The 13,772-nt window shown below is 43.7% G+C and overlaps 1 protein-coding gene across 1 annotated transcript; it reads left to right on the top strand.

Annotated features, from left to right (window-relative positions):
* The first annotated feature begins 4,212 nt into the window (after positions 1 to 4,212).
* On the top strand, positions 4,213 to 8,575 carry LOC124674996 (inactive poly [ADP-ribose] polymerase RCD1-like). Its single transcript, XM_047211060.1, has 8 exons — positions 4,213 to 5,172; positions 5,254 to 5,489; positions 5,572 to 5,651; positions 5,911 to 6,039; positions 6,142 to 6,237; positions 7,099 to 7,210; positions 7,481 to 8,089; positions 8,203 to 8,575. The coding sequence occupies exons 1-8, from the start codon at positions 4,235 to 4,237 to the stop codon at positions 8,343 to 8,345; spliced, it is 2,343 nt and encodes a 780-aa protein (XP_047067016.1). The 5' UTR covers positions 4,213 to 4,234; the 3' UTR covers positions 8,346 to 8,575.
* Positions 8,576 to 13,772: the final 5,197 nt, after the last annotated feature.

Here is a 13,772-nt window from a genome sequence, read left to right as displayed (position 1 = left end):
GTGTTCCCACGTACATGCATGCCCAAGTAGTTCCTGTTTATTTATAGCGTTTTGCTAAGGGAAACTGAGTCCCGAATCACCGAGATATGCCCAACTGGTGAAAAGAGGGAAACGTGCAATTCTTTATTTATTTATTAAGCAACAGGACTCTACTGCACAACTTTATTAATTAAAGCACACTTACATCAGCCACCAACAAAGGTGAAATAAAAATAGGTGGTTCCTCAAACCAAACAGTTGGTTGACTTGCACACACTCCTTTGCTAAAACGTGCAATTCTATTACCGAGTAGTACCTCCTCCCATCCATATTAAACGTCATGGTTTTGCTTTAAAAGAAATGTGAATGGTTATTTCAGTTATCTATATCTATCTTTAATATTAAATTAGGAAAAGTGCTTGAGCGTTGCTACAGCGGAGTGATCCAAAGGGTGACAACAAGTTTGACAAAAAAAATCAGGAAACTATTTAATTGTAAAGCATGAGAGAAAGTGGTTTCCAATCATACAGCCACAAATATATATTTTCTCTACCGGCAAGTCGTATCTTCATAACCAACCTTACATTGTAAGATCATAAAGCGACATTATATGTTCTTCTCTTACCTACTTCCATTTCCATTCTCTTTATCCTTTATTGATCTAGCATTGTCACCGGTTCGAAAGCCTCATCTCGCCCTATCATTCCTTGGGCTTCTTTTCAAAACTTCAGCAAATCTATGAAATGGTCTGATTTGCAACTGAAAGAGTTCTTACCTACCACGAGGTGATTATTAATTTTCTGGATGACAAAATAATGTAAGATGCACGTTTTGAAATTATAATTTTTGTCTATCCATATTCTTCAATTTTAACAAACATAACATGTCCTAACCACAAAAAACATATAGAGAACAAATGTGGTGGATAGCTGACAAAATCAAACTAAAAAACACCACCTATGTCTCGTCCTGAAAGTTTGATTTCTCCCGACCCCCGCACCACCCACCCCCAGATGATTCAGAGTACTCCACCCAACCAGCCGCCCACCAGCATGGACCGCCGTGGTCTTGAAGCCATCCCCGCCATCTCACTGTGGTCACAGTCGTGAGGCCTAGCGGAAGAGAAGGAGACAACAAGGTTGGAGGTAGCAGCACCGTAGCCGTGCGGGAGGGAACAACCTCCACCGCTTGAGCGGTAGCCGACCGGACATGTCAGCAGAGACACACTGGACCCTTCTGGCCCGACCAGGCCCAAACTGGCCCAATCAGGCCCAAACTTTCCCGCAAGGTGCGGAGAAAGAATAGGGACCGCCAATGCGGTTTACTCTAAAATAAACCTCTTTCATCTACCTCCTCCCTTCCAGATTACACAGAAAAAAAATAAACAAGAGGTACAAGAAATCATGTTACATCAAGATAGTGTTAAAAAAATTAATATTTAAACTATTCAGCTTTGTGCTGTTGTTTTTTTAGAAGGTTGGGTTAGCCGGCTGATATGACGCGATGTACAATTTAGCTCGAGGTCACTGCCGTCTTCCAAACAGTACTACAAACAGAAACATGATTGAATGAAGCAGGAGCTTTTCATGGAAGCATATCAAGCGGCAAGTTTTTATGGTCAAACAGTACTAAGAAATTACCAGTTCAAAAGTTTGAATGAGTGAAGAAAAGGGAATGAGTTGAGAAGCATAGCAGGCTGCAGATTTTCATTGAAGCATACACCTAGACTAATCTTTGTGCAATCATCTTAGCGGTACATCCTACAATATCTCCACTGGCTCAAGATTACAAAATAAATAGGGACACAAGCACATCAGAGGATGGAGGAACACGTACCCATAAGCAAAATCAACCCACTCCAGCGCTCTCCGCTGCCATGGCCGATGAACCCCTCTATCGACTCCCTCACAGATGTAGCCTTGGAGCAGAGAAAATTTGGACTGTGAAGGTGATAGACCACCACTTCTTCTCAGTCGTCACTGCTAGCCAATCAATCATCTCCTTCCCAATTTTATCACTTTTCCGTCTCCAACGAACATAAGGATGGTCTGCAATTTTTTTTTTGTTCCTTCAGTTATTTCATCAAACAGGTTGTGTGCATAAGCCTGAAACAAAAGGAGGCAAAAAAATGTTTGCATCTCAACTCCGGTTGCTGCAGCACAAGGAGAAAGAGAAAAGAAATCGAGAGGAGGAAGAAACTCACATATCTGGTCGTTGAACATGAGTGCCTTATGCAGCGTGAGGATTTACTGGTCTAGAAACCTGGTGTTGGCGAGAAATTTAGGCAGAATCAACCTGGCTGCTGCTCACCCGTGAGGCACATCCGGCGCGAGTTTGGTCCCCCAATCCTCCCTCCCCAGAGGTGGCGGCACAAGGGAAGTCTCCGCCTCCGGAAACGAGCGGCGGCGCGGAGGAGGCATGTGGGCATATGGCAATGAAGGTGGTCGGGACTTGGGAGGCGGCGGAAGGCGGGTGGGACGCGGCAGCGGGATTCTTCGACCTGGGAAACTCGCCGTGAAAGAGGCCGATTTAGCGGAACCCGTTTCTACTTGTTCCATAAGTTAGGGGATGTGAGCGATATTTTTTTTCCAGGGATCGTAGTGGGGCGGAATTTGTGGACGGGGAGAATAGATCATTCTAGGCCGTGTGATATGGATATCCGGCCCATTGTTGCGGGCCTACGAAATCATCATCACACCGGGCCGCGGCCTCAATTCCTGCCACGTCCACTCCCTCTCCTCCATTTCGCCTCCGACGCCGACCTCTCCAACCCCGCCGCGACAAACCCGCCCCTGATGTCTGACGACGCTGCCCCTGCCGTCGACTCACAGGAGAGGGTGCTGCCGTCGCGGTCCTGCTGACCACGCCCGCCACTTCTACCGCCGCATGCCCACGCCACCTGCGGCGGCGGGTCCTTGATCAGCCCCTCCCCTCTTCCGTGTCTGTAAGGGCCTGCTCCTCCTCCTCCTCTCGTGCCCTCTCACCATCCCTCACAGCCACTTTGCTGCGACACCCGGTTTGCTTCCTTGTCGATGTAAGGATTTTCGGTCTGGCTGCTCATACGGCGGTGATACGGATCCTTTAACTGTTTGGAAAAAAACTGCGATTTTTTTTTACGTCTCTTCTTCTTTTGCTCAATTTAGTGTCATTCGAAGCGGGGTTTGTCCTTTTCCCAGCTGATACGGAGGAAAATATCAAGTAGCCGCTAGTTTGTTACTCTTTTACAGGAAATTTCCCCTTTTTTTATTGCTCGCGCTGGTGTATATATATGCGCTGAAACGCTGGCAGTTAGGAAGTGTTGATTTTCAACAAAATCTTGCACTGTAGATGAAGTTTCCTTTTATAAGAACGCTGGACTGTTTTATTTCAGTGTTTCTCTGCTTAAATACAGTCTAATTTTTTTTAATATTTATTTGATTATGCAAATATGCATACTTGATTACTTCTGATGAAGATGGCTTCTGAATTCTGATGCAGTTATTGTTTTGCCAGAGATTGAATACAAGTGTTCTGTATCTGAGTTTCTCTGTTTAAATACAGTTCAAAAAAATTAGTGTTTATTTGAGTATGCAAATATGCAATGCACTGTAAATCTACATCTAGGATCGGCATCAAATAATTCCTTCCAAGTGCATGATTATTCCTCTGTTTACAAGAGACTGTTCAACTGAAAATTCATTTAGCTGTCATTGACCTCTGCCCCTCTGATGAGGATGGCTTCAGATGCAGTTGTTGTTTTGCCAAAGATTGAATACAAGTGTTCTGTAAGATACATTGTTCAAGAAGAATTGGTAGTTCTAAAAGTCAATAGCTTGTGTTCTCTACTCTATCGGAAGGAATTAAGTTCCAGAATATTATGTGGCCTCACTGAGAAGCGTAGTCAGACTGCCCATGTGTTGTATTCTCTACTCCTGTATACTGATTTACATATCAAAAGATCCGCAGACAAGTACTTCATTATGTTTACTGCATGGCTCTTTGGAGAATGTGTCCACTGAATGATGATGCCTGTATCTGAACCATTTCAATATCCAGTCGTTTGAGATGTGCTCTGCTGAAGTCCAGTTCTGTTTGCAAACTAGTGCTGATTAACTCTCTGATGTATTCCATACCTGTAGTGGTGTACATTTACTGTTACTTTACATGATTGTGTTACTCTTTTTTATAAAGTAAAGGAAGACTTGCATATTGTGTATCATATTACGGTTACCCATTTCCATGTCTCTTTGTTTTTCTATCAGGAACTAACGCATCAATGGATCCAACGCAAAAGTTAAATGCTTTGTGCCCGAAGCGCAAGCCTGTCGATGATTGCTTGCAGAAAAAATCTAAGTCTGGTCGTGTTGAAAAGGAGAATGCATCTTCTAAGCCTGCTCACAGTTGCCACAGTCAACCTAATCTGGCTAATGATTGCGTTAATTACCTGAAAAGTGGAGTGCCAAGTCGTGTTGTGTTCTACAGACAAGGTTCTTGGTGTGATTTTCCTGACAAAGTAGTGAAATCTATTGTTGATGCATTCAAAGAAGACAAGTCTAGTGTCGTTGTTGTGATGGATGACCAGCCTCTTCTGGTTGATTTCTTATCGATGACCTTGGTGAACCTAAATACAAGAAAACAACGATCTGTCGCATGGCTTGATGGCACTAACAAGTGGTCTTTTCCGTCTTCATTCTTTGATGAGCAAGTTGATGAATCCACAAGACTAGGCACCGGTGTTGGTAAAGGTGGTGCACAAGGTGTTCTGGGCGGTAATGTCATGAAGCCTCCATCTGATGTTGCAAAACAAGTTATGCTTGAAGCCAGCCCTCCAGTTTTACAGAATTCTTCTGCTCTGAATGTATTGCGTAAGAAGATTGTACATGTTGAAAGAGGTAGCGAAAGCTTTATGTTTGTTCAGAATCTTTTCCTCTCTGGTATGGGTTCATTTGCAGTGCCTAACAACATTCTTCATATTCATCGGTACTCCCCAAAGGATATCACTGCACAATTTAGACTTGAAGCTTTTGAAAGACAGATGAGGTTGACAGGACAGAAATCTGGCACTGCAATTGCTAGATATGGATGGCTTGGATCTGGAAAGCAAGACATCGTCAGTGTTATAACTAATGGTCTTCTTAGCACTGAAAAGATCACTCATGAGACTGAAATTGGCGCTGGCATTTATCTGTCACCCGAAAACCGTGCCTTCACCAGGTTCTTGTTTCATTAGATAGTTTTAATGTTCTGCTTAGTTGCACATTACTGGAGGGTGTATAACATTTCATGATTTCGCAGTGTGGGCTTTTGTGATGTTGACGAAAAAGGGGTACAGTATATGCTGCTGTGCCGAGCCATATTGGGCAACACAGGAGTTATCAAACCAGGTTCACAGGAGGAGTTTCTACGCATTTATGATTCGGGCGTTGATAATTGCTCAAACCCAAACTATTATATAATGTGGCCATCACATCTAGGAACGCATATTTCTTTGGAATATCTTATAAGTTTCAGGCTTGCTCCAAAAGTTCAAGGTAATATTAGGCGTTTAGTCTTCTGTTCATGTATATCTACATGGGTTAAATTAGTGATCCACTTTACTGTACTTATTTTCAGAGTATTTTCTTAGCTTGAAGGGTTTGTGGTTGCGCCCACCTCCAAAAGAAGTGAAAGCCGATCTTTCTATTCTTCAACCTGTGAGTCGCCTTCAACTCTTATTTTCTTACTTTCCAATTGGAGCTATAGGGTATAACATGCTATTCACTTGAATGCATTTCAGAGTATTAGCATTTGTGAGAATGCATGTCAAAATTTTAGTTTAACACTACTGCTCTTTGTTCCTTTATGTGGTCAAAAGAGCACTTCTAGTACTATCATAAACTAATATAACTAATAATTCTTTCAACTATGATCTGTATGTTTTTTTTTAAAACGGGACTCTTCACCTGTATGTAGGTACTGTGCCGAACTAATGAAGGCCCAACCTCTCCATGGATCTCATTCAGAGTTCTCTTTGAAGCAATTCAAGACAGTATATCGTGTTTAGCAAGGGAATTGCTCTACCGCCACTATGAGGAGTTGAAGGTGTTGCTAGCTTGGCAATTTTACAGTTCGGTTGTCAATTATCATTCAATTTTGCAGTCAGTTTACTTCTGGGTGTTCATTCAAACCATTTTTATTGCACAGGAAAATAAGATTACTCGTGATGAAATGGTCAAGAGAATGATGATAATAGTTGGAGAGGAATTACTTCTGGATACCTTGACGAAACTTAAGTACAGTGTAAGTTACTCTGGCAGTATACTGTATATAAGTGCACATTTGATGACCACTGTAGTAGCAGTAAATTCTGCAAGATGTCTGGCTTGCCACAATAAGTGTGTCAATGAGAGAGCTAACATTAGCTAAATTATGACTAACCCATACCTTGGGTCCAAGGAAGTGAGACAAGCCTTTAGAGATTCGTGCAATTTTTTTTTTAATAAAAGTAAGAATATCAAATTTTAGTTTGTAGATATTTTTAATTATTCATATGGAATTAATGGTCTCCTAAACGTCTAAAAAATTAGCTGTTGCTGAAGTCTTGATGGCATAGTTATTATTAGCTTCTTTGTGTAGTACTACTTCCTGTTTGAACTTGTAAGGTGTATTTTGATTGTCCAAATTTGTGCTTTGACCAACATTTAGTCCAATAATAATTGTTATTATCTTACACAAAATAGACACCATTGGATTTGTATTATAAAGCAGTTTCTCATAATTATGGCTTTGTAAGCATTACCAAATTATGGTCAAAGCTCAAATATGAGCACTCGAAGTACATCCTTATATTGTGAAACGAAGGGATATGTACTGTTCGACAAAGTTGGCATCTTATTTACCTTCTCCGCCTCGCAATGTGTATGCATCTTCTTGGAAAGCTTTATTTCATGATGTTTGCCCAAATGACAAATCAATATTATAGTCATTGCAATATTTCCACTCTCTACCCTTCAATGGTGTCAGAGGTTCTAGTATGTCACTCAGTAGTTTGTATGTATGATTCCCATTTTTGTAAATACTCTTATATTTAGTCCTTGTCTCTTCAAGTTGTTGGCTTGTCCATGCATGTTTCTGTTCCTAACTGTTTCCCTCCTATTGCAGCCATCACTATGGTACAACTCTTCTGAAAAAATGGTCAGTTCTCCTACAAGTAGAACACCGGAATCTGTCTCCATTTGGACAAGAAATATGGATGTTGAGTCTGCAACTCCTAGTCATGATGGTCCAGTAAATTCCACATTTGGTCGTTCTCATGTGACAAATGCAGCTCTCAAAGGACAGCATTCCCCCACCCTAAGTATTTGTTCTGAAAGCTCTTCACCCCAATGTACTAACAGCCAAGATCCTCTTGCACCAGTAGAGGCACCTCTAGGTCGTGATGCCCTAGTAAGGAGTGTGTTGCGTGGTGTTAATGTCTGGGATGCTGCTGGACCAAGAATGAAATATAATGGTCATGATCTCCTCTCACAAAGTTCTTCTAGAGGCCATGACTCTGACGTATCAAGACCAACACATGGAAACTCCTCATCTCCCAGTATGGAAGGCCTACATTCTGTTGCGCCAAGTATGACAACTGAAGCCCAGGGATCCCTTGTGCCCAGTAGGGAACACAGATACTCATCATCAACAGATGCTCAGGGCATTGTTGCTGCAACTCCAGGCGTAGTGTGTCAAGCCCCTCAGTTATCTGCAGCAAAAAGTATGGAGCCTGAAATCAGTGCACCAAGAAGTATGGCACCTTATCTCTCTCCGCCAAGAAGTATGGCGCATCACCTCCGTGGTAAGGCATTTCGTGAGCTCGGTGCACCAAGAAGTATGGCACCACACCCAGGCTCTGCGCCAAGAAGTATGGCGCCTCACCTCCGTGGCAAGATGCCCGAAGTTCCTGCAAAAATCACCATGCCTGAAGCCCACCATTCCAGTGCAGCAAACGTGGTCCCTGTGATCTTTGAACCTCTGTCATCAAGTCCTTTACCAAAAGAGAAGAGTGTTGTTACGTCACGCAATGAGTGCCTAACACCAAGTTCAGCTCGGCAAGGCCCTGATTGTCCTTCAAATTTGGCAACTACACAGTGGAACACTCCCAGCCAGAGTATGCAGCTTGAGAATATGTTCTTACACGCATTACCCGATGCCTTTTTTTGATAAAGATTACACGATGCCTTGTTTCTATACTCACTAAAACATCTTAATTGTTGCGCGCAGAGAATGTGGCTCCAAAGCATCCAGCAGCACAATGTGGAGAAAACAAGAACTTCCCCAGAACAGGTGTTGATGAGAGTAGCACCATCGCGTATGCAGCAGGTACACTCGTCACACTGTCGGCTGACGGCAAGAAAGGCACGTAGAAGAACAAAATCCCACTGTTTCAGTGATCATGTTCGTTCTGAAACTCATACCCATATGTGTGGTGTGATACTACCTGTTGTCATGTGGATATGCACATGAACAACTGCTGTTAGCCCATTAACCTGGCAGGTATCCTGTCATGCACGAACCAGTAACTCGTCCGCTTCTGCTTATGTGGTGCGAATTTTGCCTTGTCGAGTCCAACGGTTAATCTGCGGTGGTCAACTAGTGTTGCTTACATGTCTTTCTAGCTGGGGTAGGCCGTGCCTGTATATATAGTTGATTTTCCTGTAGATGTCAAACCTCAGTAGTCCAGAGGTGTTCTTCTAACGCGTGCATGAAACATCAGCAATTTACTGAATGTTGGGAGCTCGAGCTTCGGTTCAGCTGGCTGATGAGGTCCGGCTGCAGCATTTTGGTATTATCATATGATGTGATGTACTGTAGTTTTCCCTTATTTCGTGGGAGGCATTGTGTGATGTGATTTTATGGAGTGCTGAAGCCTGAAACCGTAGATCACACTCCACAGCATGCTTTTCTTGTCCCATTCTCTTCTGTGACAGAATTGTGCTGGAATCGCCCTTGTTCCAAGTACATGCTCAGCACCTTTTTGGAAAGAAAAAAACGGTATATTTTGCCTTCCCCTGAATGATTGCAAGCCGCCGGCTTCTAGTGATTACTTTTGCGGCGTATCTGGAAGATGCAATGCAAGGTTATTTTATCGGAGTAGGATGTCATATAGTTTGATTCGATGCCTTCGTATATAGAGGGAGTCTGTGGACCAGAATGGCGTTCATAGGTTCGCTCTCCATTTCTCTGCATGTGCTCGTACTGCTAAACAATTCCACTTTCATTTTCTTTTCTAAAACCTGAAGTCTTGTGAAGGGCAGAATTTACTTTTCTTGCCTTTCACGAGCTGGTCGTGCTCGTGTCCTATAGCTATAGAGGCAGGGCGATGGAGGCGCGCTGGCTCCAGGCGCTTTGAGACAGGAAATTGTGTGGACAATAATCACAAAAACGACCCCTAACAAAGACGACATCAATTTCCTAGCTTCCACTTAATATCAATTCAGTGAGGTCACCGGTCTTGTAGCCAATTGCGCAAAAAGCCAAGTTGCTCCTATAAGATGTGTGGGAATTGACTCGGACAACATTCTTCAAGCTTTTTCGGCTTCCTGCACGAGCTTCCCAATGAAGTATCTTGGGCTTCCACTTTCTATGAAAAGACCAAAGACTTTGAACCTTAATTTGGAAGACAAATGGCCGAACTTGTCATGTGGCTTGGAAAGCATGTCACCATGGCCGGCCAAACAACTCTTGTGAAGTCCGTGCTCACCAACATTGACATATATTTCATCACCGTACTCAACATCTCCATGAAAATTGATAGTATTAGAAGAGCTTTTTCTTTGAGCTTCTTGTGACAAGGTTTCCGGAGGAAAGTGCAAGGCTGATTAGGAGACCATGTTGAAGCCAAAGGAATTTAGAGGGCTTGGGATCATCAATCCAAAAATTTGCCGCGGCCGTACTCATGCGATGGTTATGCTATTAGTGGAATGATGATACCAAGCCATGGATTGGCCTTGGGGCCCCTTGCACGCATCAACAGCTGTATGTGGCGGCTACAAAAGTTACCATATGAAATGGGAAGAAATATCTCTTTTGGGAAGCTCCATGGCTCAATGGAATGTGACCAAAGGACATCGCCCCCCCCCCCCCGCCTCATTTTAGAATGCTCGAAAAAGAAGGAGAGCATGTTACCAAAGCTTTGGAAGATGGCCATTGGGTTACCCACGTAAACCGTAAACACACATGATAGCCTCTCTTTTGATCACATTGTGCAATTTTAAAACCTTTTGGGAGATGCTGCAATCGGTGCACATGGATTCCAACAATTCAAATTCAATTGTCTGGAAGCTCACAAATGATGGATGCACTCGTCTAAGTCTGCTTACAAAATGCATTTTTTTTTTGGACAAACAAGTTCTCCTTGTTAACATCCTTTGTTTGGAAAACATGGACACCACCAAAGGAAGATTTTTGCTTGGCTGGTCATTCAAAATAGAATATGGACCGGCGGATAGAATTGATAAAAGGGGATGGCCTAATTGTGAGCAATGCAGGCTTTGTAACCGCGCGCAAGAAACAGCCTCACACCTCCTCTTCAAATGCCGGTTCACTATCTGTATATGGTCCAAAGTGAAGTAATGGGTCGTGCTTCACCATGTGGATCCAAATAGTTGGCAACCCACAGGTCCCGGCAAAGAGTGGTGGGGGGAGATGATTCGTAAGCAAGAGAAATCGAGAAAAGCCATAGCTTCGATTGCTATGTTGGTGTCATGGAAGATTTGGCAAGAAAGAAACACACCGTCTTCTGAAATAATGTCTCTACCTTAAGTTTTATTGTTTCCAACATTAAAAACGAGGTGCGTTTTGGAGCCTCGCCGGGGACTATTGTAATGCGCATACCGGATACCGTACCGTATGCGCATCGTATACTATGCTCTTGCACACAACCCCGTGTCCGTGTGTTTCACACAATATTCGTCGTTGATGTCTAAATTTGATTTCCCTGTGCTGTTAAGTCACATCATCGGAGATGTCCGGTCGTTGGACTGAACTATCTCACGGATATTGTCGACCAGTGAGATTCGTATTTTGTACGTAGCAGAGGCTGCGAGCTAAATGATTTGCAGCCCCAACGTTTATCTCAACTTTTTTCATGCCTGGAAAAGCATGTATAGCTGAAACTCGTGGTCGCTGACCTCTACCTTGGATGTTTAGTTTCTTATTTGAAGAAGAAATTAAAAATTTGGGTTGGGCCTTTTTTGCTTCGAGAAGAAGGGTACCATGTTCTAATTTTCTAGAATGAACTTTTATTAGTTATCGGGTGCAACTAGGAAGAAATTTATACTTCTATGTTTCAAAAAGATTCAAAAACAAATTCAGGAAAAGGTATGCATCACTACGGGAAAATCAGGCGCTGCCGTGCAGCCTATCATTGCCGTGAGGCACCGCACGGCAAAGAAGTCTTTGCCGTGCGCCGCAAGAGGCACGCACGGCAATGAATATGTGCACGGCAAATTTACAGGGTGGCGCACGGCAAAGATACAGAGCACGGCAACTTCACCCGTGCCGCACAGCAATGTCCCCTCGCACGGCAAAGTCCCTCAAACGTGCACGGCAAAGAAACCAGGACGGCAAAGCCAACAGAGGCCGCACGGCAAAGAAACTGTGCTCGGCAAAGGACTGGGACGTTGCCGTGGGCCTCCCTTTGCCGTGAAGCCAGACAAAATGCACGGCAAAGGCGCCTTTGCCGTGCACTCCTTCTTTGTCGTGCGCCATACTTCATTTTATTTGTTTTTCTTTCTATTTTATTTCATCTAATACTTATATTTATTTTTTTATTAGTTTTACTTTTTGATGACTATTTATTAGTGTTACTTAAGACAATGTGCAATATAAAATTACTCTCCATGTTCATCCCCCACATATATCATGGTTTCAGAGCAATTAATACGCGCTTCGGAAAATCTGCTAAGTGTAATCGCCCAAATATGAGGAAGGTCACACCGGGGAGCTACTTTTGCACCATTAGACCTTGCACCACACTTTGACACATATCATAGGTCCACATGCAAGATTTGGTGGGGTTTCGGTGCTCCGGCGGTCGTTCCCCCTCCTCCCCCCAAAACAGCGGAATGTGTGCCCCGGCGGGTCTACCCCCCTAGATTTCTCCGCGAGGGTGCACCAATGTACATTTTCATTCTTTTAGGTTTGTTTAGGACATATACACATGGAGAACCAAGATTGGGACCCTTTGGCACATATACCCGCAGCTAGAGCCATTATCACACGATCGAGGATGTGCCTGATCTACTAGTAAGGGTTAGGTGTAGGGTTAGGGTTAGGGCTAGGGTTTAGGGTTTAGGGGAGATACTTTTGCACTATTACATATTGCATCACACTTTCACACATATCATAGGTCCACATATCATAGGCCGCAGCCTGTAGATCTGGGAAGCTGGTGGGCGTGCCTGGAGGGGCCTTTGCCGTGCATGCTGGTGTGCAGGCGCACGGCAAAGCCACCCGCACGGCACAGAGCTGCCGCACGGCAACGACGTGCCGCACGGCAACGACGTGCCGCACGGCAACGATCTGGCCGCACGGCAACGTCTAAGTGCACGGCAAAGGCATGGACGCACGGCAAAGCGTCTGACGCACGACAGCCCAGGGCGCGCACGGCAAAGGTCATTGCCGTGCAAACTTTGGACGTGCACGGCAAAGGCGGCGTTGCCGTTGGTTTCTTTGCCGTCCACGATTTGCCGTGCGTGCACGCACGGCAAAGGCTTTGCCGTGCATTTAGGCGCCTTTGCCGTGCAATGTGCCGCACGGCAAAGCCTGGTTTTCCCGTAGTGCATGGTCCTCATATCCGTCTGAAGTTTCGGTAGAGACTCGTTATGTTTTGGGCTATAGAAAAACAAGCTAACAATATGTAGGAGTAAAATACAAGTATTTTTGTCAGAAATTTTTCTTTTGTATTTCCCTGAATAAAACATATTTAAAAATTTCTGACATACAATCTTGATATGTATGCCTAGCTATACAATTTGTGGCAGATTTTTTTGAGACTGAAAAGCACGAGTTACAAAAATTTCAATTTTTTTGCCAAATACAAACCATGCCATCTCGAACGGAGAGGAGCATTTCATACAGCAAAACTGTCCCGTTGTGGTCTGTATGTGCGGTGGTCGTACTGATAGAAATGGACCGCGATCCATTTGAAGTGGTATGTGTCCCCAATGGTGATCCTCATTTCAAGAAAGTATTCAAAAGAAAATTTGAAAAAGTATTCACATGTAGCAACGGTACGTGTACATTACTACCATGCAAATTTACAATGCAAAATTACTTACAATACACTCTAAGCACAACAAAAGTGATAAAATCGTACAAATTTTAAACAAAAAAATTTGGGCCACGTCCAATGTGCATGGACCAATCGGTAACCGTGGTCGTGCTCTCCATTCTCAATTATTGGGCATGCATGCATTTTTGAGCTCGGACGCTCACACTATCAGCCGGAGAGCAAAATTAGCCCTAAATTTGCTTCCGAAATACGGTCGGCGGACTCTGCGTTTGCTCACTGTCGTTGAGGCTCTTTTTCTGCGCGCCAGCAAAAACAAACGGCTTTGTCCATCGTGTAGAAGGATAGAGAGGAGAGAGATATGCGAAATATGTTGGATGTATTATTGAGTCTCATGGGCGAGTATATATAGGAGTACAAGAGACCGACTTGGAATAGAGGACAAGAAACAAATATATCCCTACCTAATCTATCCCTAACCGTACGTATACCAAATATATCTCTAACACTCCCCCGCAGTCGTAGCGGTAGTGACGTGAACAACAGTAGCGTCGCGGAC

The sequence above is a fragment of the Lolium rigidum genome, chromosome 1 (assembly GCF_022539505.1).
Source record: "Lolium rigidum isolate FL_2022 chromosome 1, APGP_CSIRO_Lrig_0.1, whole genome shotgun sequence".
NCBI classification, from domain to species: domain Eukaryota; kingdom Viridiplantae; phylum Streptophyta; class Magnoliopsida; order Poales; family Poaceae; genus Lolium; species Lolium rigidum.
Note: the sequence above shows the minus strand (reverse complement) of the source record. Positions and strands in the feature narration are given on the sequence as shown.

Excerpts from the sequence above, each read along its gene's own strand:
- LOC124674996 (XM_047211060.1), top strand. The coding sequence starts at position 4,235 with ATGGATCCAACGCAAAAGTTAAATGCTTTGTGCCCGAAGCGCAAGCCT. Across the intron at positions 5,490-5,571 it reads GCTTGCTCCAAAAGTTCAAG|AGTATTTTCTTAGCTTGAAG; the intron begins GTAATATTAGGC and ends ACTTATTTTCAG. Across the intron at positions 6,238-7,098 it reads TGACGAAACTTAAGTACAGT|CCATCACTATGGTACAACTC; the intron begins GTAAGTTACTCT and ends CTCCTATTGCAG.